Source organism: Peromyscus leucopus, chromosome 4 (assembly GCF_004664715.2).
Source record: "Peromyscus leucopus breed LL Stock chromosome 4, UCI_PerLeu_2.1, whole genome shotgun sequence".
Taxonomy (NCBI): domain Eukaryota; kingdom Metazoa; phylum Chordata; class Mammalia; order Rodentia; family Cricetidae; genus Peromyscus; species Peromyscus leucopus.
Window position 1 is genome coordinate 94,579,174 of NC_051066.1, and position 22,751 is coordinate 94,601,924.

The window sequence follows — 22,751 nt, forward strand, 5'->3', positions numbered from 1 at the left end:
TGTCCATAATCTTTCAGAACTGAGCAGTTATGACCAATTGCTGTAGTTGTAAGATTTGAAAACTAAAGAAAGCCTACATTCAAATTGCTGCGCTTGTATCCTTTGGCCTAGGAATGAGATTGCCAGGCTGATTTACTATGTCTTTCCTGTAGTCTTTATTCTCTAAGTCTTGTGTTGCAGAGGCCTGACATTGGCCAAATGATTCTACTTTCAGAATATTTTCAGAAATTTCCTATGGTCTCCTTTTGGGTTCTTGAGTCTAATAAAGAATTTCAAAACAGATTTGGAAGGAAGCTCAAAAGCAATTTTATTCAAGTTTAAGAGAAAAGCAGTAGAATAGGTAAGCTGAAAATGCTAGCAGCTTCCGAGAGGTAAAGAGCTAGAGAAGTTGTCATGTTTTTTAAGTCAGGCATGGAGATGAGAGAGACAGTAAGGAGGTCCAGGAAGGCAGGGAAAACAGGCTCAAGGTTCTGGCTGGTATTGGGGGGGGGGGGGCATTAGAGATAGGAAAACCAGCCCAAGCCTCTGACCTGAGTTTCGAGGGCACTGCTTCATCTCAGGACAGAGGATCACAGCAGTGACCAAGGCTAGACCTAGTTTATCCAGGTAGTTAAGGCACTGCCAGCTCCAGGGACATGGCTCAGCAGGGGAAAACGCTGCTTGCCTGTCAGAAGACTGAGTTCCCAGCACCCAGAGCAGGTAGTTTTCACTTCAGCTCCAGAGCAGTCTAGCACCTTCACATAATTTTTCTTTAATGTGTTTTTCCTGTATGTGTATATGTACTACATGTATGCCTGCCTGGTGCCCATGGAGATAAGTCATCCTGGAGTTACAGATGGTTTTGAGTCACCATGTGGGTGCTGAGAACTGGGCCTGGGTCCTCTGTAAGCAGCAAGTGTCTATAACCACTGAGCTGTCTCTACAGCTGCTGCTGCTAATGTTTATGGTGGGGGGCTGGGTATGGTTCAACATGCCTTTACTCTCAGGAGGCAGGTGGATCCGAGTTCCAGGGCAGCCAAGTCTACAAGGAAGAGGAAAGGGGTCTCTGCTCTAGGCCATCATTTCTGGAATGCAGTGGGGGACCTCTGTGTAAACAAACGTTTTTCCTGGGCGGGGGGATTAAAACATTTGTATGAGAAACTTACAGAGTGGTGAAATAAGAATTTTGTCCTAAACCCAAGTTTCAATAGTATTTGATAGAAAAGACTATTTCTTGCTGCTGAAGAGATAGTTCAGGGGTTAAGAGCACTTAGTGCTCTTCCAGAGAACTTGAGTCTAATTCCCAGCACCCACATCACATGACTCAGAAAGCTTGTAACTCGACCTCCAGACCCGATTCCCTCTTCTGGCCTCCTCAGGTAAACACACACAGGACATACGCTCACACATAAATAAGTCTAAAATTTTTTTGCCGAAAAGATAAAAGATAAAAAGCCCAAGTGTTTGATGCACATGCTTCTTGTCTTCAGTCTCCTTTGTGGAAGGAAAAATACTCTGAAGTTGTCAAATAATGGAAACAGACAACATATCCTTCTAATCAAATTCAGTTTATTTCAAATTTGTACCAAAAAATATTCCAGGCACCTCTTCAGGTCACTTCCAAAATATATTTATAAACCCTTGGCCAGTGCTGCCATCCCAGAAGCTGCCAGAACCCTGGAAGTCACGTGGTCCAGCCCTCACCCCAAGAATACAGGTGGAGTCTACATGATGGGTGCTGGAGGGCAGTGGCTGGGCCATGCTGGCGGTTCCTCCCGTCTTCATAGGCAGGGAATGACTTCAGGACAATAAATAGGAATATCAGCAAAGAAGGTTACAAGTCCTACACTTGGTTGCCGTGGCTCTTCGGTGTTCTGTCTCACTGCAGTTGAAAGTTCTGCTACTCCATCCTCTCAGCTCTGGGCCTTCTGGGCTGTCTCCACACTTAACTCTGGCTATACAGTCTTGATTTCTCAGGAATTCACTTAAGAGTTAGAAAGCAGAAACCTAAGCAGCAAGTTCATCCCCAATTTTAGATTAAGAGATTATAATAAATTAACTGATAACATAGAAAGTTGAGGGATGATAGTAGTAGCAGTCAGACCTCAGGGATCAAGACATCCCCTAAACCAGTCTTGCTTGGTTTCCTGAACTCAGTGGTGTCACAGGGGGGAAAAGGCAACTTGATTTTCTTTTCTCTGTTTAAGTAGTAGCCCCCAAGTCACTGGAATGTGATTATTTTTCTAAAGTTACTTCCAATTCTTCTAGGTCTTTTTGGAAAGCTGAATCCTAGGAGACAAAACAAATGGAGGACAGAATCAGAATTAAGCTTTCCCCCAATCACTAGACCCTGACGGGCGTTTGCTACTATATTGAGCTGTTACCCGTCTTCCTCCAACCTTTCCCTGTGATAGCTCAGAGTCTGTGCGATCTGTCTCTTCCTTACACACCTCAAGTCAAGGAGGAGACAGATCGCATAGCATGCAGGAGACTCCACATAACATGGTAAACTTTCTTTCCTGGGAAAGGTGACTCTGTGGCAGAAATCAGTATTTAAAGGCTCTTTTAAAAATTTTACTGGAACGTGGTGGGGAGGTGAGCAATACGTAAAGCATTTGCCATTTTAGTATTAGGATGTGACTGTAGACCCAGAACACATCAAAGCCAAGCACAGTAACACAGCTGACGTAGCCAGGGTTCTTAAGGGCGATGAGAAAAGAAGATGGAGAATCAATCCCCTGAAGCTCTCTGGACCGCTAGCTGAAGATGCCCGGTGATGGATTACAGAGACCCTATCTCAACAAAGTGGAAGACGAGGACTGATACCTGAGGGTTGTCCTGACCATGAGTCAAGACATACACATACCATCCACACACAAAGTATCGTCAAGCTAAGCTGTGGTATACTGCTGCTATACCTGATCTTGGTACTTGGGAGACTCAGACACGATGGTCAGATGCAGGCCAGCCTAAAAGCTACATTTGAAATGCTGTTTTTAAAGCAATACTATTTTACCTCATGAGTGACATCTGGCAGCTCCTGCGCCAGCTTCATCCACTTTCTAGCTTCAGAGTTTTTTCCTAATTCTCTATAGCACTGAGAAGAAAATTGAAAAGAAGAGATCAGAAAGAAAGACCCATGTATATGTGAGCCCAGAAGCTGAGGATGACAGTGCACACCTTTAATCCCAGCAAGTATAGGCAGGTGTTCTACATCTCAAGACCTTGTCTCAAAAAAAATGGGGGAAAGGCAGGACAGTGGTGGCGCATGCCTTTAATCCCAGCACTCAGGAGGCAGAGGCAGACGGATCTCTATGAGTTCGAGGCCAGCCTGGTCTACAGAGTGAGTTCTAGATAGACTGGGCTATTACATAGAGAAACCCTATCTTGAAAAACCATGGTGGGAGGAATAGTGGCTCACAACTAACAACCTCAACATTCAGAGGCAGGAGGATTGCCATGAGTTAAAGGTCAGCTTGAACTATTAAGAATCTTACGAGAACATCTGATCAATATAGCTCTCAAAAAACAGTATGGCAGAGCATAGACTGTTTAATCCCTACCATCAAAAGATCCCAGAAATACAACATAAGCATTTCCATCTATGTTGAAGGTGAATTTACCTTAGAAATATATACCCGTCCGGCTTTTGAAAATCCTGGCTGTAACTCTTCAGCCTGGAGAAAAAAGAAACTCACTTTATTAAGAGGTTCATAAATTCAAGTGGATCTGAAGTTTAGGTACTAGAAAGCTCTATAAAGGGCTGGAGAGATGGCTCAGAGGTTTAAGACCACTGGCTGCTCTTCCAGAGGTCCTGAGTTCAATTCCCAGCAATCACATGGTGACTCACAACCATCAATAGTGAGATCTGGTGCCCTCTTCTGACACACAGGCACACTGTATACAAAATTAATTAATCTTTTAAAAAAAAAAGAAAGCTCTATAAAATAATCACAAGATTGATTTAGTGTGTCTGGGAATTAATATTTTTATAAACTCCAAGTACTTCTGATTTTCTCTCAAAATAGGTCAATACAAAATTATCCCCAACTAGGAAATACAGCTTCACCAGCTAAGGGTCCCAGGAACAAGCCACTGTGGCTTCCACCCACCATTCCCTTCTTGATACCTTTAGGAAGCTCTGGAGCGCATCCTGCACAGTGGCGCTAAGAGGGCTTTCGAACAAGGCTGTAGCCGTTTTTTTTTCCAACCAGCTCAAGTGAGAGACCTGCCACCAAAAAATGAAGGTGTGAATAGGTTTTTAAGACATTTGTTGGGCCAAACATGGTATCGTGTGCCTGTAATCCCAACACTAGATGGAGGAGAATCAGTACAGAGGCAGTCTGGGGCTACGTGAAATCCCATCGCCAAAATTTCAGGCCACCAGGATGGTTCAGCAATGTAAAGTCACTGGCTGCCAAGTCTGCAGTACTCACATGACCAAAGAAGAGACCCAGTTCCTCAGGTTGTCCTCTGACCACACACTCCCATGGTGTATGCGCACCCACACATACACAGCACAGAATTCTTTAGGTTTCTTGGGCTGAGACATGGCATTTTAGCGGAGTGCCTATCAAGTGTGACTCCAATGCAGTCACCAGCTGTCACAAAGTTCCTTTGGGAACGGTAAATACAGAACGTTCTGCATCAAAGCGGGGTCTAAACATGGTGTCCTACACCTGTAGGCCCAGCACGCAGGAGGCTGAGACAAAGATTAGTCCGAGGCCAGCCTGGGCTACATACGACAGAGTCATCTACCAAAGCATGAACGACTCAGAGGAAATAAGAGCCAGACTAGGACGAACGTTGAGGACCTTCTGGAGACTGGTGTGACGGGAACACCTCAGGCCTTAGACGACACTCACCTGGTAGCACCACCTGCCAAGAAGAAAGTGATTCCTGGGGTCTGTGGGCTGCAGTGCGATGGCTTTGTCCACGTGTTCCTGCGGAGAAGATACAAACTAACGTCAAACCCGGAGTTGCTCAGAAAAGAGCAGCAAAGCACCAAGACCGCAGGAAAGCCAGTCTAAGGGCGCAAGGAACCTGGAGTGGGCCCGGGCAAGGGAAAGAAGCCTGTCCTCACCTTGAAGCTAAAGCCACTCTGGATACGCCTGGAGATGCTCTCATGCTCAGCCAGCTGACCACAGAGTACTGCATACCTAAGGGAGGAAGCAGCAAGCTCAGGGACGAGGGCGGGGCTGGGAGTGCAGGGGGGGGTGCAGTGCGTCACCACGTGTACTTACGCTTCCCTCTAAGTATGGCTGAGAATGTTTCATCTGTAACTAATACTCGCCTCTTAGACTCTTCATGGTCCCAGTTAGTACTTAGTAAGTAGGCTTACAATACTTCGCCAAAGTAATTCTGGGTTCTATTTTTTGTTTTTTAAGCCCTTTCTCTCCCTGCTGGACACCCCCCCATCCCCCCACAAAGTAAATCTCTCCTTTATACTTGAGAACATTTAGCCAGGTGTGATGGCACATTTCAGTAATTTCATCACTCAGAAAGCTGAGGCAGAAGGCTGTGTCAAGTGTGAAGCCAGCCTGAGCAAGTACCAGACTAACAAGAGCTACCATAACAAAACCTGTGGAAAACAAAAACAGACAAGGTCTCAGCCCAGATCTTTAACTGTCCCTTTTGTCATACAGTATAGTCACAGGTATCGTGAAAACTTGGTAGTTAGATTACAGCCTAGTGATCTGCCATCGTGTGAGGCTCTGGGTTTGACTTCAGTACTGCAAACTATCTGAAAAACCAGCATCTAACTACAAGAGACGTCTAAGTGTGTTCTTTTTATTACCTCCTGACTGTGTATTAGAAGTCTGTCGATTAGGAAACACACAGGTAGTGAGTGTATCATTGGCAGGAGGATGTGCGTTTTCAGCATGGTCAAACGGAACACAGGAAGATGCATCTGTTTTACTTTCTCCCACGTACTCCCTGCCAGGGAACAAACTAGTCTTCGTCTTACAGCGCTGGGAAATGTCGCCCAGGGTAAAGTACTTGCCTAGCATATGTAAGGTCTTTGTTTAGTGACAAGTGCCACTGGAGAAGCCAGGAGAATGCAAACGTTTTTAAAGATAGATATACATATATTTTAATGTGTTTGTATAACTGTGCATGTGAGCTCAGTGTCCACTGAGGCCAGAAGAGGGTATCAGAGTGTCTGAGCTGGGGTCAGAGTCACTTGTGAGCCACCTGACTTGGAGTCTCCAGGAAGAGCAGTGTGTGCTCCTAACCACTGAACTATAGGAATACTAAACTTACTGTGTGTTTACAAACACACTCCATGACACACAGTGTGGAGGTCAGAGGACAACCGTGAGTCAGTTCTCTCCTCCCACCTTTACATGGATCCTGGGGATGGAGCTCAGGTCCCCAGACTTGCCCTGCAAGTGCCGTTATCTACCTGAGCCACCACCCCACCCTTTTCAGGGCAATGTGGGCAACTCAGTTCAGTGGTAGAGTGCACAGCACCGACTCTGGCTTCAATTCCCAGCACCACACACAGAGACACCAGAAGAAAGCCTTAACTACCTGTGCTCTGCCCCAACATCCGTACTAGAAGCAGTTGACAATGATGTCCTCCCATGCCCAAGTTTCTTTTTCATATATTTGCTAAAAATATCTTGTGTGGATGTTTGTATCAGACACTTGGGCTCGTTTCTGTGGACAATCAAATAGCTATTCCTTAGGAATAACTTAAAAAAAAAACCAACTGCTTGTTTTCATCCTCGAGAGCCCAGAGAGAGCAACGATACCCAGAAACAGTTACCTGGCTTCTGAGCAGAACCTTTGCAGGGAAACTTTCAGCCAGAGATGGGAAAACACAGCCTCTCAGCTTACAATCTGAGGGTAGAGATTTGAAAAGCAAAGGACAGTGGAAGAAGAACAAACCTTTCTTTTCTTTTTTTTCTTTTTTTTTTAACTAAAACAGAGGCTGGAATCAAGGCTCAGGACATGAATTGGCCTCCGCACAAGCCAGTTAGCAAAACCTGTCTCCCAAAAGCCCACAGAAGGACTCTTGGGTTTTATTTTTGTGTGGTGCTGAGTATCGCACCAAGGCCTTACTTATGTGTGCCAGGCAAGCAGTCTACCACTGTACTGTGCCCCGGCCCAGGAAGCTATTAAGGTCTGTTAAGTTGATCGATGAAGTTCTTGGGTATAAGCTCACATCTTTTTCTCATGCAAACCAACCAAAGAAGCCAGTGGGATCACGGCTGGGGAAAAGAGCTTTTGCAGGACAGGAAGTGCAGGTTGTCCCAGCTTCCCTGAAGAACTCAAAACCAAGTGTGTGGCCAGAGTGACTCTTGGGAGACACTCAATCCTCTAGCCCCAGCAGAGCAGAGCTGTGTTCTCTCTGGCCTTAGCCTCCAAAGCATCTCCCCAAGCACACTTCCCTGCTGCCCTGACTGCGGCATGGTGAGGCGTGTGGGGATTCACACTAGTGCCCCCAGCCCCTAGTTCAAGCCAATGCCTCTGGCCGGGGTAGAGCAAAGGGTCTCCCTAGTCCCCTCTGGTCCCCTCTGGTCCCCCCTGGCCTGCAGGGTATAGTTACCACTGGTGGCTTTCAGCGCTCTGATCTCCCTTCTCCAGAGCGGCCTCTGCTGCTTCTTTTCCTGGAAGACAGGGAGACCCAGAGTTAACACGGCGCCCATGCACACTTCCACAAGAAGCAGTGCAGGAGGAACGACCACTTGCTTGGCACCCAGCTCCCCAGCTCCAGCTCCGTCAGCTGAGCTATCTCTGCTTTCTCTTTGTTCTGAGACATGGGCTCCCCATGTAGCTCAGACTGGCCCCGAACTTGAGATTCTGCCTTCACCTCCTCAGCACTGCGATTACAAGCAGTGCTGTGCCTGGCACCAACCCACCACCTCCTTATGCCTACTCGATGTTCCTGAAGTAAAGTTTAGCATTTCAACATGAGAAAGGAACCGACAGGAACTGTCTCCAGCAGACCTTACTCTGAAGGGTCTATGCACAGGCTTAAGGGGGCTCATGGATCACTAAGTGTTCAGGATTTGATTTTTGTTTTGTTTTGTTTTTCGACGTGGGAGAAAGTAAAACAGAGGGATCTTCCTCTGTCCCATTGGTTCCCGAGTTAACAAAAACCCTTCCGAGACTGGGTTTCTCTGTGTAGCTCTGCACCTGTCCTGGCCTCAGTCACTGCAGTCCTCCGGCCTCAGCCTCCAAGTACCGAGATTCCAGGTGTGACCCGCCACACCCAGTTCATTCTCGCTTTTAAAGTTCCCAGGTTCTCTTGCTTCATCACTGACAAGGCCACGTCCTAAGAGCAGCAGGCTGGCTCGGTTGCATTCTACCTTCCAAAGCAGAGATTCAGGAAAGAGACAGAGAAGCCGGCAATGATGCCCCACACTGCTTCTCTTAGGTGCACACAGACATACTGCACCCAGGCTCGAATCTCTGTCCTGCTGACTCCAGAGTCCTAAGCAGCAGGCAAAACCTACTGCTCTTTCTGGTTGGGAAGTCAAAGCAAAGAACACTATGACCACGACACAAACATCAAAAACAACAAGCACCTATGCTTCTGTCTCTAAGAGACGTTAGGGAGAGAGGTCACGGAAGCCGGTCTGCCCCCACTGACTGACTAACCACTATTCCTGCCCTCACAGCATCTGGGGCTCAAGCAATGGGCCATCTGTACCTGCACACAGCTGGTTACAGTCCCGTCAGGTACCTGTCAGCATTTACCATTTAGGGCATATGACTTCTTCTCGCTCTCCTCCTCAGTGAGTTCAGACATGTCACTGTAGGCCCGGGCCAGACGCCACAGAAAGTCTTGTCGGCTTCCATACTACAGACCAAAAAGGAGTAAATGAGTCTCCTCCTCCATGAAGAATGGGGGCCCTGCTCATCTCCCTACACTGTGTGTTTTTTCTAAGACAGTGGTATAATCCCCGACATCTCTCTCACACACACACACTCACACACACACACACACACACACACATACATACACGGCCTTCCCACTCCACGACTGGCCATGCGCAGTTAACTGGAAACATTATCTCTTGTTGATAGCTTACACAATCACTGAGTAAGAACATTTCAGCCTCTATTATTACTAGGATGGAAGGTCAACTCCAAGAAGATATGAGACACAGCAAAAGAAGTCTCTGGCTGACATATGAAACTGCTCATAAGAAGGGAGAATTCTGCTGGAAACGGTGGCCTGTGCCTTTAATCCCAGCACTCAGGAGGCTGAGGAAGGTGGATCTGGAGTTTGAGACCAGCCAGGACTACTTAGTGAGACCTGCCTCAAGGGGTGGGGGCGGCTTCTAACTTCAGGGAGGAATTTACAGAGTAAATTTGGTTTGTGAGCCGAGGGAATCAGTGAATGACCTACACAGTCACTTCAAATAGAAACTTCAAGTAGGGCAGGCACATTCAGACTCTGCCTCAAGGAAAACAGAAGAAACCAGGTGGGGGGCAGGGTGGAAATCAGGGGCACACGTAGTCGGGTCCTTTGCATTTTCCCCTTCGGAGAGGTAGGGCTCCTCAGGGTTCTACAGGGAAAAACCCGAGCCCTTTCTCAGGGGCAGGAAGCTGTGGGGTAGACAGTGCTGTTTCAGGACCCCATCTCCTTCCCATGTGGTCTGTCAGGTTAGAAACCATGTGGGGTATTTGTATGGTTGGTTGTTTGGTTGGTTTTTTGAGACAGGGTTTCTCCGTGTAGTTTTGGTGCCTGTCCTGGATCTCATTCTGTAGACCAGGCTGGCCTCGAACTCACAGAAATTCACCTGGCTCTGCCTCCTGAGTGCTGGGATTAAAGGCATGTGCCACCTTGGCCCAGCTTGGTTTTTTTGTTTTTCATTCTGTTTTTTTCATTCCCTGGGAGTGTCAGATTCAGGAGAGGGCAGAGGAGGAAGGGAGACAGGCAGCGGAGTCTCACCCACCGCCAGCTTCTTGTTGAGCAGCAGCTGGAAGCCCTCCCGCTTGCTCTGCTCACTGCCCTGGTGCAGCTCGTCTGCCCGATGCAGGAGCAGCAGCACATCCTCAGGGCCTGAGGAGCCGTCCGCCTCCAAGGCTCCAGACGCTGGACTTGACGCTCCCTCCGTGTCGAGGTCCAGAGAATCCTTCCTCCCCAGCTTCACAGTCTCACAGCTCACGTCATCTTCGCCATCCCCGCTCTCCTTGTCGGAGTCTCGCTCATAGTCGGACTCGGCATTGGCTGTTGTATAACTGGCAGAGAATCAAATGACAGGATTAGGAAGGGATTATTTACTCAAAACCAGGGTTTGTTCTCCAACCACAGAAGAGTAACTACACAGCACTGTTGTCCATTGAGCCAGATCGTTTCTTATGTAAGAGCAGAACTAGTCTTCAAGTGAAAGTTTGAACTATTGGCTAGGAAATGATCAAGGAGGAAGAGGTGTCCAGTCAGCTGGGGGATGTGTGCTGGTCAGAGTCAAACGTAAGATCCCTCTGTTTAGTTACCCAACTGCAGAAAGCAAAAAGGGGGAAATGGTTAAGAATTAGACTGCATGGGGCTGGAGAGATGGCTCAGAGGTTAAGAGCACTGACTGCTCTTCCAGAGGTCCTGAGTTCAGTTCCCAGCCTCCACATGGCAGCTCACAACCATCTGTAATGGGATCTGGTGCCCTCTTCTGGTGAATAGACATACATGCCAACAAAGCACCCATATACATAAAGTACATGAATAAATCTTAAAAAGAGAATCAGGCTGCAGTCTGAGCATGGTGACACACATCTATAATCCCAGCACTCAGGAAGCAGCGGCAAGAGGATCGGGAATTCAAGGTAATCTCTGGCTACCCAGCACATGTGAAGCCAGCCTGGTGTGGGTAAAAGTGCTGGCTGCACACATCTGCTGACCCGGGAGGACCAGCCCGTGGGCGTGCCTACATTCACATCCAGCCCGTGGGCGTGCCTACATTCACATACACACACAACGAAACGTTTTCAATCTAACCAGAAAGAACTAGGGCTGTTCTATTTGAAAACAAGAGCATCAACTAAAGAAATCCACCGTTGCTGGATTTCTTGCCTGTCATGCACACAAGGCCCGGGGTTCGATCCCCGGCACTGAAACAACAGAAGACTGGAGGAGGTGGGGAGGAAATGACCCTAGAAACACAGGTGGAGCTGATCGGAGCCATACTGATGAGCTAAATTTGGTAATCATCTTCATCAGCCAAAGACATCTGCCAGAACCTTACGTGAGTGGGTGCCAGCCTCTGAGGCATGAGCAACTGCCACGCATTTCTCAATCTCTTTCTCAAACTTGTACCTGTGACCAAGTCAACCAAACCTCACTGACAGTAGCAGCCGCTTGGGAATGTGGAAGGGTGTCAGAGGTCACCCTCAGCTGCCAACAATCCCTACAGGACAATGTCTCTGGGGCTGTATAAGCCAGGTGACTTCTACGAGCCAACACTACAGAGGGAGCCCAGTGTCTTGGCTTTCTGTCCACCAGCAGCTGACCTGATGAGGGTGCTTCCCTAACTGCTAGTTAAATCAGACACAAAATGGGCCTGGGACACAGTAGGATTCCCAGGGGCCAGAAACAGACACCAGAGAGCCCTCCAGAAGCACAGGGAAGACTCTACATTTCATCTGGGAGCAAACCTTCTTCCTCCCTGGAGGGAAGAATAGAGGCAGGCTCCCTGTGGCCAACACAAAACAAACGACGGTCTCTGCCCATATGAGACAGCCTAACATCTGGCTGAATGCTGTAGACAAAAGCGCAGTCATCTATAAAGCCACTCGGGTGAGGTCCAGAAGGCACCAAGTGAGTGAGCAGAGTTGGTGCTCCAGTCTAAACAGTTGATTGCTGCTGTTCAGAGCAGCTTCTGTTCTATTTGAAAACAAGAGCATCAACTAAAGAACCCACAGGATGCCCAGCAGCAGTGGCTCATGCCTTTAATCCTAGGACTCATTGGCTAGCTAGTCTACCCTTGTGGCCAGTAAGAGATCCTGTCTTTAAAAAAAATATCCGGGCAGTGGTGGTACACACCTTAATCTCAGCACTTGGGAGGCAGAGGCAGGTGGATCTCTGAGTTCGAGACCAAGTCTGGTCTGCACAGCAAGTTCCAGGGCAGCCAGGGCCACCCTGTCAGATGGGGTCAGACAGCGTGACATTTAAAGATCAGCCTCATATCCTTCCCTTCTAGCAGTTTGCAGTACGAACTCAGAGGTGAAAAGAACAAGGGAAAGTGTCAGACGTTATAACCAATCTGAGTACTGATGAAGGAGAGACCACACAAGGGCAAGCTAGAACCACTCCTAGAGAGCCTGGGCAATAACCTGCCCAGAGGAGAGGATTAAGCCAGGGCCAAAGTAAAATGGGTAAGAAATTTAACTGGTGTGGAACTTGAAATCCTAGTGGTTCTCTTTGCTAGAGAAGGGAGACTGTGCGTCCAGCACTCCTGGGGTACTGCTCTGCTCTGCTGCCTTTTCCCTGGGCCTTGAAGGCCAGAACTCACATCCCAAGGAGCTGCAGAGGTGAGACGGGGCCTTGATGCCACCACAGTAAGAGCTGATAGGGCCCCATGAAGCAGGAGGCCAGCGGAGAGCTTTGGACCTCAGCTCCACCTCAAGTTCTGTCACACCAAGCCGAGCCTCACATCATGGCAACAATCCATGGCTTCTTAGGGCCTGAAAAGAGATTTGCTAAGTGCCAGGGTTACTCTACTTACAACATTCCTTACCTTCTACCTCCAACCCTTGTGGAAATCTACCAGAGGATTTCATCTGGTTGCCATGCCCCAAGGCTTTTGAGATCAGTACTCAAGAGATACACAGAGTTCCCACAGTGTGCAGGAGACTAAGCTACCCCGCTCTGTTCTGAACAGAGGGCTGATGAATTAGAAATTAACAATTCAGTTTCCCACCGTCTATTCCTGCTGACTATTTCTTTTGAACTCCTAGTTCCCAGTACAGAGCTGAGCCTGGGACACTGACACATGGCCAGTCTTGTGTCCTAAGCCTAGGAGGATCTCCGTAGTAGAGATAAGCCACAGAAGACCTGAAGTAACAGAGGTTCAGTGCTCAAGGAGGAAAGAGAGATGCAAATGCTTGGCTGGGGCACCTGGGAGGCTGTATTTAAAGGCATGTTTTGAGGAAACTATCAAGCCATGTTTGGGACAATGCCCAGGGAATACACGCACAAACCTGCACAATGATTCTGCTTCTGCCACTGCGGTCGACAGCTGAAACTCAAATTTGTTTATTTGGAAGGAGGAATACGGGATAGGTGAGACAGTTTGGCAAGTAAAGGCACGTTACCAAGCCTGATGACCTGAGTTTGAGCTTCAGAACCCACATGATGAAAGGAGAGAACCAGCCGGGCGGTGGTGGCGCACGCCTTTAATCCCAGCACTCGGGAGGCAGAGGCAGGCAGATCTCTGTGAATTCGAGGCCAGCCTGGGCTACAGAGTGAGTTCCAGTACAGGCTCCAAAGCTACACAGAGAAACCCTGTCTCAAAAAACCGAAAAGAAAAGAAAAGAAAAGAAAGGAGAGAACCAATTACTGAAAGTTGTCCTCTGATTACCCATGCAACTGTGGCACACACTTGTGCATGCACACACACAAGAAATTAAATAAATGTAAAGTTTGTAAAATAAATAAATAAATAAATTTATTTTTATTTTTATTTTATGTGCATTGTTGTTTTTGCCTGTATGTTTGTCTGTGTGAGGGTGTCAAATCCTGGAATGACAGACAGTTGTTAGCTGCCATGTGGTGCTGGGAATTGAACCCAGGTCCTCTGGAAGAGCACCCAGTGTTCTTAACCACTGAGCCATCTCCAGCCCCATAAATAAATTTTAGAAAGACTTGCAGCTGGACAGTGGTGGCACACGCCTTTAATCCCAGGACTTGGGAGGCAGAGGCAGACAGATCTCTGAGTTTGAGGCCAGCCTGGCCTACAAAGCTCCAGAACAGAGAAACCCTGTCTTGCAAAAGCAAAACAAACAAACAGAATAAGCAAAGGCATGGAGCAAGAAGCAGAAGATGGCCTGTCTTAGGCCAGTGAACAGCCAGCACATGTGACAGGCTTGGTCTGAAGCAGGCATGGGGAGAGTCTAGTGAAGTCATCATGGGCCGAGGGCTGGTGGGGACAGGGATGGTGTGTGCATGGGGGGGGGGGAATCAGCTCTCAATGGAATAGCCTACCGAATCATCCCTCAAGGATCTTTACTCCCTAAGGTACACATGCTTAAAGCCATTTCAGAGTTTATGACCTCCTCCCAGAATCTCCCCTTGACCTATATGGCATCTACTGTGATGAAAAAACGATTCTGCATGGCCACTGCCCCAGATAGCAGCCAGCTAAGCCAGAGTCTTGCACCACCAGCAGCTTTCACATGCCACAGGATCAGACATGGGCTGAGCCTAGTGCAGCTATAATTAAGAAAGGCATCTGTCCCTCTGCTGACCTACCCTGCTCCTGTGGCCATGGATGCTCCAGTGAGCAGCCATGCAGTAAGGCACCCACTCTGGCCCACTAAAACCAGGAGATGAACTTGTTTACGTCACTTTTGAAGACACAGGGTCTTACGGAAGTAGTCTAGGCTAGGCTCAAACTTACTCCTCTAACTCTAGGCTGGCTTTGAACTTCCAACCATCAACCTCCTGAGTGCTCAGCTGCCGAGAGTACTACCCTACTTGGCTGAGCCAGTCTGGATGATTTCTTTAAATCATCAGGCGAATAGGGCTTTGGTGTTCTTGTCACCGCCCAGTCTCTCTTCTATGCTAAACTTTTCTTTAAAAACAATAAAAGCACCGGGCGGTGGTGGCGCACGCCTTTAATCCCAGCACTCGGGAGGCAGAGCCAGGCAGATCTCTGTGAGTTCGAGGCCAGCCTGGGCTACCAAGTGAGCTCCAGGAAAGGCGCAAAGCTACGCAGAGAAACCCTGTCTCGAAAAACCAAAAAAAAAAAAAAAAAAACAATAAAAGCAAGCCGGGCGGTGGTGCACACGCTTTTAATGCCAACACTCAGGAGGCAGAGGCAGGTGGATCTCTGTGAGTCCTGGGACAGCCAAGGCTACACAAAGAAACCCTATCTCAAAAAAATAAAAATAAAGAAATTAAAGCAAACCAATAATTACGAACAGTCTGAGTTTTACACTTTCAGCTTGAGAAAATCTCTCCTCCTGTTCTTCAGGGTTTCACGGTGTAGCTCTGGCTGCCCTGGAACTCACTCTGAAGACCAGGCTGGCCTCAAACTCAGAGCTCCACGTGCCTCTGACTCCTGAGTGCTGGGATTAAAGGTGTGCACCACCACTGCCCGACCTGTTCTTCACTCTTAGAAAGGTCAACCAGGAACTAGAAAGAAGGCTCAGTCAGTGGTTAAGAGTACTTGCAGAAAACCTGGGCTTGGTTCCCAGCACCAATAAGATGGCTCCCAACCATCCATTAACCTCTGTCAAGGAGGTCTTATGCCCTCCTCAGGCACCAGGCACACAAACGGTATACATAAATACCTAAATACACACAAACAAAACATTCATACACATGAAATCTTTTTAAAAAATGAAGCTCTCGCAGCTGGAGAGACGGCTCAGCAGTTAAGAACTCTTACCTGCTCTTGCTGATCTTGGTTCGGTTCCCAGCACCCACACAGCAGCTAACTCCAGTCCAGTGGATCCAGTGCCCCTTTCTGATCTACGCAGGCTCTTGCATACATGTGGAGCATATACATTTACACAGCCACAAATGCATACCATAAACAATACCAATCCCTCAAAAGAGGCTCCACAGAGCTGAGGAAGGCTCAACTGACAAGAGGGCTTGCTGCACAGTCATGAGGACCTCAGTTCAAATCCCCAGGAGCCAGATGATATTTGTGCATCTGTAAGCGCAGTGTGCCAGTGCTACGGGAGCAGACAGGAAGCTCGCCAGGCTAACCAGCCACTAGCCTAGCCCCAGGTCAGTGGGAGACCTGTCTGGAGGGTAAAGTGAAGACTCATAACAGAACATCCTTAGTCCTCTCTAGCCTCCAGACACACATATACAGAGACCATACACGTGAAAACACTCCACCATCGTCTCCCATTCAAGTGACCTAGTTCGTCAGGTTTCACAGAGGGGCTCCTCAATCGCAGTCAGTTCTTTAGATGCAACCTAAATGTAGGTTATCTCTGTTCCTGCCTCTAACATAGTCTAAGGAAGCATCTCCTGACAGAACACTGTTGGGGACACTGAAAAAACTAGTTCTGCCGGGCGGTGGTGGCACACGCCTTTAATCCCAGCACTTGGGAGGCAGAGGCAGGTGGATCTCTGTGAGTTCGAGGCCAGCCTGGTCTACTGAGCAAGTTCCAGGACAGCCAGAGTTACACAGGGAAACCCTGTCTTGAAAAACCAAAACCCAAACCTGCCATTAAAGACCAATGGCAGGAACATGAAAAAGGACAGTAATTTTATTCTTAATTTTTGTAGGAAAACCAAATGAGGGACCAGGCATGCAACCCCATGGCAGAGCACGTGCTTGGCACACAGAGGTCCTGGGGTCAATTCCCACCCAGCGAGAAAAGAAGACTAGGAAGAAGCAGGAGAAAATGACAGCCTCCACACAAACAACACTGAAGAAAGAGGAACCACTGCTGCACCTCGGGCCCTTCCTGGGCAGTGAGCTGTGGCATCTCAGTCAATGGGAAGAACTCCCAAGGGCTACAGGCCACATATGTGCTAATGGTAGCCCTATGTGCCCTGAAGACCAATCACTCCTCAGGTCATGGACTCCAACACGGCTGCAGATAAACCAGATCGTCAGGACAAGGGATTAGCAGGAGACACACCAAGTCTGCCCTTGGCACTTTGTAGAACCCCGGTCTCAGTGTCAAACCTAGTAAGCTCAAGTTCTCCATCTGAGAAACCGAACCTGGGTCACGGGATTATCATGAGGATTAAGTGAGAGAACACCACTCAGGTGCTTAGACAACATCAGAGGAAGTAAATAAGTGGCACCTGGTGTTACAAGGTGTGCCTGCTAAAGGACGAATCTGCTCCGGAGTATCCTGAATGGCTGATTTTTAACTTCTAGCTGCCATGGGCATGTTCTAGTTAGCTCAGCCACTCTGACCTGACAGAAGTTTGGCTGTTCTCTGACCCAGTCTATTCCCTGAGGAGGTACAAAGGTCAACAGAGGCCACCCAGGAGAAAAATCAGCCTCTAAGTCTGAAGACCAGCTGGGTGACCGGCACCAGCGGCACATGGGGTAAATGCCGCCACCCACAGCGTCAGACTGTCCTCGGACCGAAGTTTCAGAGCGGAGCTGTGGCTTAAAATGAAAAAGTCCTTCCCTCGACCAAGCTTGAAAGAGACTGTCCTGCCCGCTGCGGTCTCGCCTCATGGTAAATCTGCTGAGCGCTCAAGAGTCACCTCCCCACTGTACGGATGCAAGAGAGCATGGACCAGACTCCGCCGGAGGAGAGTGGGGCCTGGGGAGGGGCGTACATGACAGACTCCCAGACTGGGCACACCCTGCTCAGCCACTCAAGGAAAGAATGAAGTTATAAAATAATGCTCAGCAAGCCCTTGCGATAACACACAAGAATGCCCAGAAAAATGATGGAAAAAGAAAGAAGCCCTAGGCTGGGGAGATTGTTCAGCAAGCAAGTAAGAGCACTTGCTAATCTTGCAGAGGACCCAAGTTCGGTTCCCAGGACATACATGGCTGCTTACAACCATTTGTAACTCTGGTTCTAGAAGAATCTAGTGCCCTCTTCTGACCTCTGCAAGCCTCGGGTGTACAAGCAATGCACTTATATGCATAGAGGAAAAATATATACATACAATAAACTGTATTTTTCAAAATAATATAAAAGAAGTCAACTCAGTGAAATAACAACTGCTAACATTGCTATCTATCTGTCTGGATGGCATCAACCGGGAAGTTGTCTCCACTCAGTCATACCCCGACTTTTATTCAAAAATGACTTAGGGCACCTTGGTTTGGATTTGGATAACTGGTATTTTGACGAGGACGATGCAGCTGCACTCACAGCCTCCAGGAGCCAACACTCACCCTCCTTCGCTCTCGGCATCTGTGAGCACGGCCCCCGAGGAGGCGGTGAAGTAGACGGAGCTCGAGCCTGTGGAGTCGCTCCGCTCCCTGGCGAAAGGGAAGCGGCGCCGCCGGGCCACTCTCTGGTTCTCTTCTAGGTGAGATCTGGAAAGCGGGGCATATCCCAGAGGGCACGTTAGGACCCACACAGCCTGTCTTTCCCTCACTCCTCCCTCAGTCAAGGACCAAGGAAGGAGAAAATTCTGGGTCTGTGCTCTCAGGAGAGCAGGGCGGCTGTTTGGCGGACTAAATCTGGAGGAACAAAGAGGGCGAGGCTGCCGCAGGAGCCAAAGGGCACAAGGGCAGCAAGGCTCTTGGGGAAAGGAAGGAACCAGATCCACAGCTTCTTCCACACTGGGTTAGCAACTATAAAATGGGCTTGTTCTGTGCTGATATATTTGTAATCTAAGAACTAAAGTTTGCCTGAAGATCAGAGGACAGAGCCAGCCACAGAGTTAGCCACAGAGGTCAGGCAGTGGTGGTACACATCTTTAATTCCAGCACCTGGGCACACACACCTTTAATCCCGGCACTAGGAAGGTTGAAACAGGAAGCGATATGGCTGGGCAGAGAAAGGAATATAAGGCAGGAGGAGACAGGAACTCTTGGAGAGGCTCTGTCAGGCTGAGGAGTTGGTGAGGTAAGAGGTGGCAGCTGTGACTTGCTCTGCTTCTCTGATCTTTCAGCTTTCACCCTGATATCTGGCTCCAGGTTTTTATTATAAGACCATTTAGGATTCGTGCAACATTGTTCCTTAGAGAGACCAGAAAAGGCAGAACACACTCCAGCTGAAAAAGCTGTAGGAGCCAGGACAAGTTGAGGGATTGGGCAAAGAAAGCAAGAGAGACCAGGTCACTCACCGGACCTCCCCAACAATCTCCCCGGCCAGCCCTTGCAGGCTGCTCCGAAGCTCCTCTACCTCCCGCCGCAGCGCCACCAGACTGGTCAGCACAAAGTCCAGGCGGTCCAGCACCTTCTCCTGTCCTTCCTGTGGGAGGCTGGGCAGTACCGCGGCATCGCCAGCTTCCCCTGGGATGGCCCGCAACTGCATTCCTGAAGCAAGGGGAACAGAAGACAGAGTCACCCATGGGATACAGTGAGGGGGGAGGGGGACAATAAAAATAAATAAATAAACCCTCAAACCTAGGATTCTAGAGCATTTGCTTCTCTTGTTCTGTTTTTAGACATGGTCTATGTAGCCCCCGCTGTCCTGGAACTCGCTATGTTCCAGGCAGAGATCTACCTGCCTCTGCCTCCCAAGCTCTGAGTTTAAAGGCATGCAACTCTATCCTGGGTCACTTGCTTCTCCTGGAGTTCAATTTACAGAGAAGAAATTGAGCCTCTGAGAACGCACATTCCACAGCTAAGTCATAGTACAAGTTCCAAGTCGATATCCAGAAAGAAAACATAGATATCTGGACCAACAAGATGACTCACAGATAAGAGCACTTGCTGCTCAAGCTGATGACCTAAGATCAGTGCCCCAGTCCCCCATGGTGAGGAAGGGAATCACTCCTGCAAGTAGTCCTATGACCTGCACCTCGGCGTGCCCACCCCGCGACACATCGGTGTGCATGCATGCATGCATACACATACACACACACACACACACACACACACACACACACACACACACACACGGCCTTTAAGTCCCTGATCTCTAAAGAGAGGCTATCTGCTCAAAGAACCTTTAGAACACAGCAGCTAATGTAAAATGCCGGCAAGGGTGTGGTACTTAGAAGGCAGGACAGCTGTTCTGTTATCAAAGAAGGACCTTTGGCAGGAGTGGCTGCACTTCAGAGGTAGAGACAAGAGGATCAGGAGTTCAAGACCAGCCTCAGCGACAGAGTGTTTGACACGAGCCTGAGCTATGTGAAGCCCTGTCTCAAAACTACAAAAAGAAAAAAATTGTCTCTGGCTTTATAGTGCCAAATACCAGGCAGTCAATACTAATTACACAGTAAAACAAAAATTGGGTTTGTTCAAATCCTGATCTCACAACGAATAATAAACTGCCTCTCTTCAGGCCATGAGTATCATCAGAGAGGAGCAAAAGAAAAATGGGCAGTCACAAAGAAAAGGTCCATGGAAAAACACTGGCCAAACTCCATGAGAAAAAGATTATTGCCAAGCTCAACCTGCTCACCCTGAACTGAGCTCAATGAAATTTCAGAACTTGGTAGCCATTTAAAGCAGCTGGATTGGAATATGCACAAGGGGAGAACTCAAGGAGGGCCCACGGAGCAGACACACATACACCCCTTGTTAAAGGAAATCTAGGAGCAACCTAGGCCAGCAGTGCTCAGGACTATACCTAGAATGTGTCTGCTTTCTCCCAACCTCAGGGGAGAACAGACCCCGACTAAAAAAATTATAAACGAGCAAAGGACAAGGGAAGGGCAGAAAGACGGGACACTGGCCATGCCACGTTGCCACCATGTTATCAAATGCTGACAGCTGCAATCTAGGGTGATAAGTCTGGGAACACTCTTGCAGAACTAACATTTCCAGTTAGCACAGAGTAAAAGGATATCTGACTACACTGGTCATCCGAGAAAACATTTTCAGTCACCATGAAATGAGAAGATCTAAGCAAGCTTCTATTGTCCAAATAAGAGGGAGAGATCCAAGCCCTAAATGCTTTGCTCAATGAGTTAACCTGAAGGGTTTTTATGAAATGGAACACATTTCACCTGTTACTGCTGGCTTTCGGCCACTGGGCTCCGGTTGCATGAGTGTGCTCTCGGCCCATGTTGTGGAAAGAACACTGAACCAGATGACCAGGTCCAGCTTTACCACTTACTCTGTAACAACCTTGGGAAAGTTACACAATCCCTCTGAATTTTCCTTCATGAAAAGGATTTTTAAAACTTGGATTGATTACTCTCCAAATGCCCTTCACATTTGAATACATAATTTGCTAGTCAAGCTATCAGAGCGTTTAATTCCTACAAGATTATTCCTTTTTCTTTCAGACTCTTCCTCTATCACACCCCTCACCCAACACTACGCAAATGCCTTAGTACACAGTCATGAGTGTGACCAGAACTAAAAGTGAAAGGTACACAGTCTTGTTGCACTAAGCTTTCCTGGAATCAGAGGAAAGAGGACAGCTGTCCTTTTCGATACGTTCTCCTAAAAGAGTGAAACTCAGCTCTTCCAACGGGCCAGTTCACCTGCCCTGCCAAAGACAGCCCGATCCCCGGGGTCATCAGTAAGTAATAACCTGTGCTCATACCCTGGCGTCCACTCTCTGAAGCCTGCGCATAGTCCAGGGAATTGGGCAGACTGTGGCTCCGGCCATGGCGCTGGGCCCGTTTCCATCGCTGGCTATAAAGGACGCACAGGAATCCAAGGCCGGCGGCAGTACCAAGTAACAGTCCCAACCCGGCGCGGGAGCTGCCTAGGGCCGACAGTCTAGACATAGTGCACCTGCAGCCGGAGTAAAAAAGAAAAAAGAAAAAAACAAATCAAAACCGGGAGCGAACCGAGAGGGAGAGAGTTATTAGCCTGGTCTTCCACCCCGGAGTCAGGACCCGCTGCCCACAGCTTCACCCAAGCCTGGCCCCTCCGATGCCGCAGCTCCCCGGCACAGACAGACGCCCAGCCAGGGGGCAGCCGCTCTGCTCCAGCGCGCCCCTGGCCTCCCGCTGCACTGCACGTGGCAGCCTCGCAGCCCGCTGCACACTCTCGGCCTCCCGGCGCCCCCGAAGCCGCTCTGGCCCCGCAGGAGACCAACTCAGACCCTTACCCGGCCGCCAGCCACCATAGCAATAGCAGCCACACCGGCCTCACGCTGTCAATGATCGTGACGGCCTTAACCCGCGCCACCTGCTCGGAGCACGGTGAGAATGCGCATGGAGATGACGCAGGAGGCTCCGCCTCCCACCCGGACTCTAGGGGCGGGGCCACAGCTGCGGTCGGGTTGTGCGCCTGTGCGGGAGGCGGCGGAGGCCGGGGAGTTGGGGTTGGGGGGCGCCAGTCTCCTGGGCGGATGCCGTTTGCCCTGACGCGGGTCCCTCGGTGCTGCGCCCAGAATGTGCTCCGCACATCTCACGCAGTCCATACCTGGAAGACGCCGCCCTCCACTTCTTCCTAACACTGTCTTTATTTCCGGCTGATTTAGTCCTTTACGGATTTTCTATTCAAACCATTTACTAAACCCTAACCAACAGCGCCATTGCCAGATGACATTAGAGCAGGTGGGTTGTTGGTTCTCCGCAAGCCGTCCCTACGTCCTTGGACCCGACTTCGGCCAGCTGACAAAAACCAGCGTCAGGCCAGGGAGGCTGCTGCCGGGGGATAACTGCAAGTTCAGAGCTAGCCGGGACTACATAGCGAATCCCTGGCCCAAAAAACTTTTAAAGCCGGGCGCACTCTTTTAATCGAAGAACTCAGTAGGCAGAGGCAGGCAGGTCTCTGAGTTCGAGGCCAGCCTGGTCTCCAGAGCAAATTCCAAGACAGCCAGGGCTATACAGAAAAACTCTTGTCTCAAAAAATTAAATACATAAATAAAAATAATTTTTTTTAAAAAAAAATTGTGCCTTTAATCCCAGTATTCGGGAAGCAGAGCCAGGCGGGTCTTTGTGAGTTCAAGGGCAGCCTGGTCTACAGAGTGAGATCTAGGAAAGGCGCAAAGCTACACAGAGAAACCCTGTCTCGAAAAAAACAACAACAAAAAAATGAATCCTTCATATCATCGGGCTGCTGGTGTAAGTCAATGAT

General features: G+C 48.9%; 1 protein-coding gene across 3 annotated transcripts; it reads right to left on the reverse strand.

Annotated features, from left to right (window-relative positions):
• Positions 1-1,528: 1,528 nt before the first annotated feature.
• On the reverse strand, positions 1,529-21,886 carry Rmdn3 (regulator of microtubule dynamics 3). Of its 3 annotated transcripts, none has more exons than XM_028885970.2 (13): positions 21,778-21,886; positions 21,265-21,458; positions 18,887-19,079; positions 17,988-18,131; positions 9,894-10,179; positions 8,689-8,791; positions 7,535-7,595; positions 5,063-5,138; positions 4,845-4,922; positions 4,109-4,207; positions 3,603-3,656; positions 2,996-3,076; positions 1,529-2,268 (listed from the first exon to the last, which is right to left on the reverse strand). In XM_028885970.2, the coding sequence occupies exons 2-13, from the start codon at positions 21,449-21,451 to the stop codon at positions 2,215-2,217; spliced, it is 1,416 nt and encodes a 471-aa protein (XP_028741803.1). In that variant the 5' UTR covers positions 21,452-21,458; positions 21,778-21,886; the 3' UTR covers positions 1,529-2,214. The 3 variants fall into 3 exon arrangements, with proteins under 3 accessions (XP_028741803.1, XP_028741802.1, XP_037061007.1); XM_028885969.2 differs by having other exon boundaries at positions 21,253-21,458; XM_037205112.1 differs by lacking the exon at positions 2,996-3,076 and having other exon boundaries at positions 21,253-21,458.
• Positions 21,887-22,751: the final 865 nt, after the last annotated feature.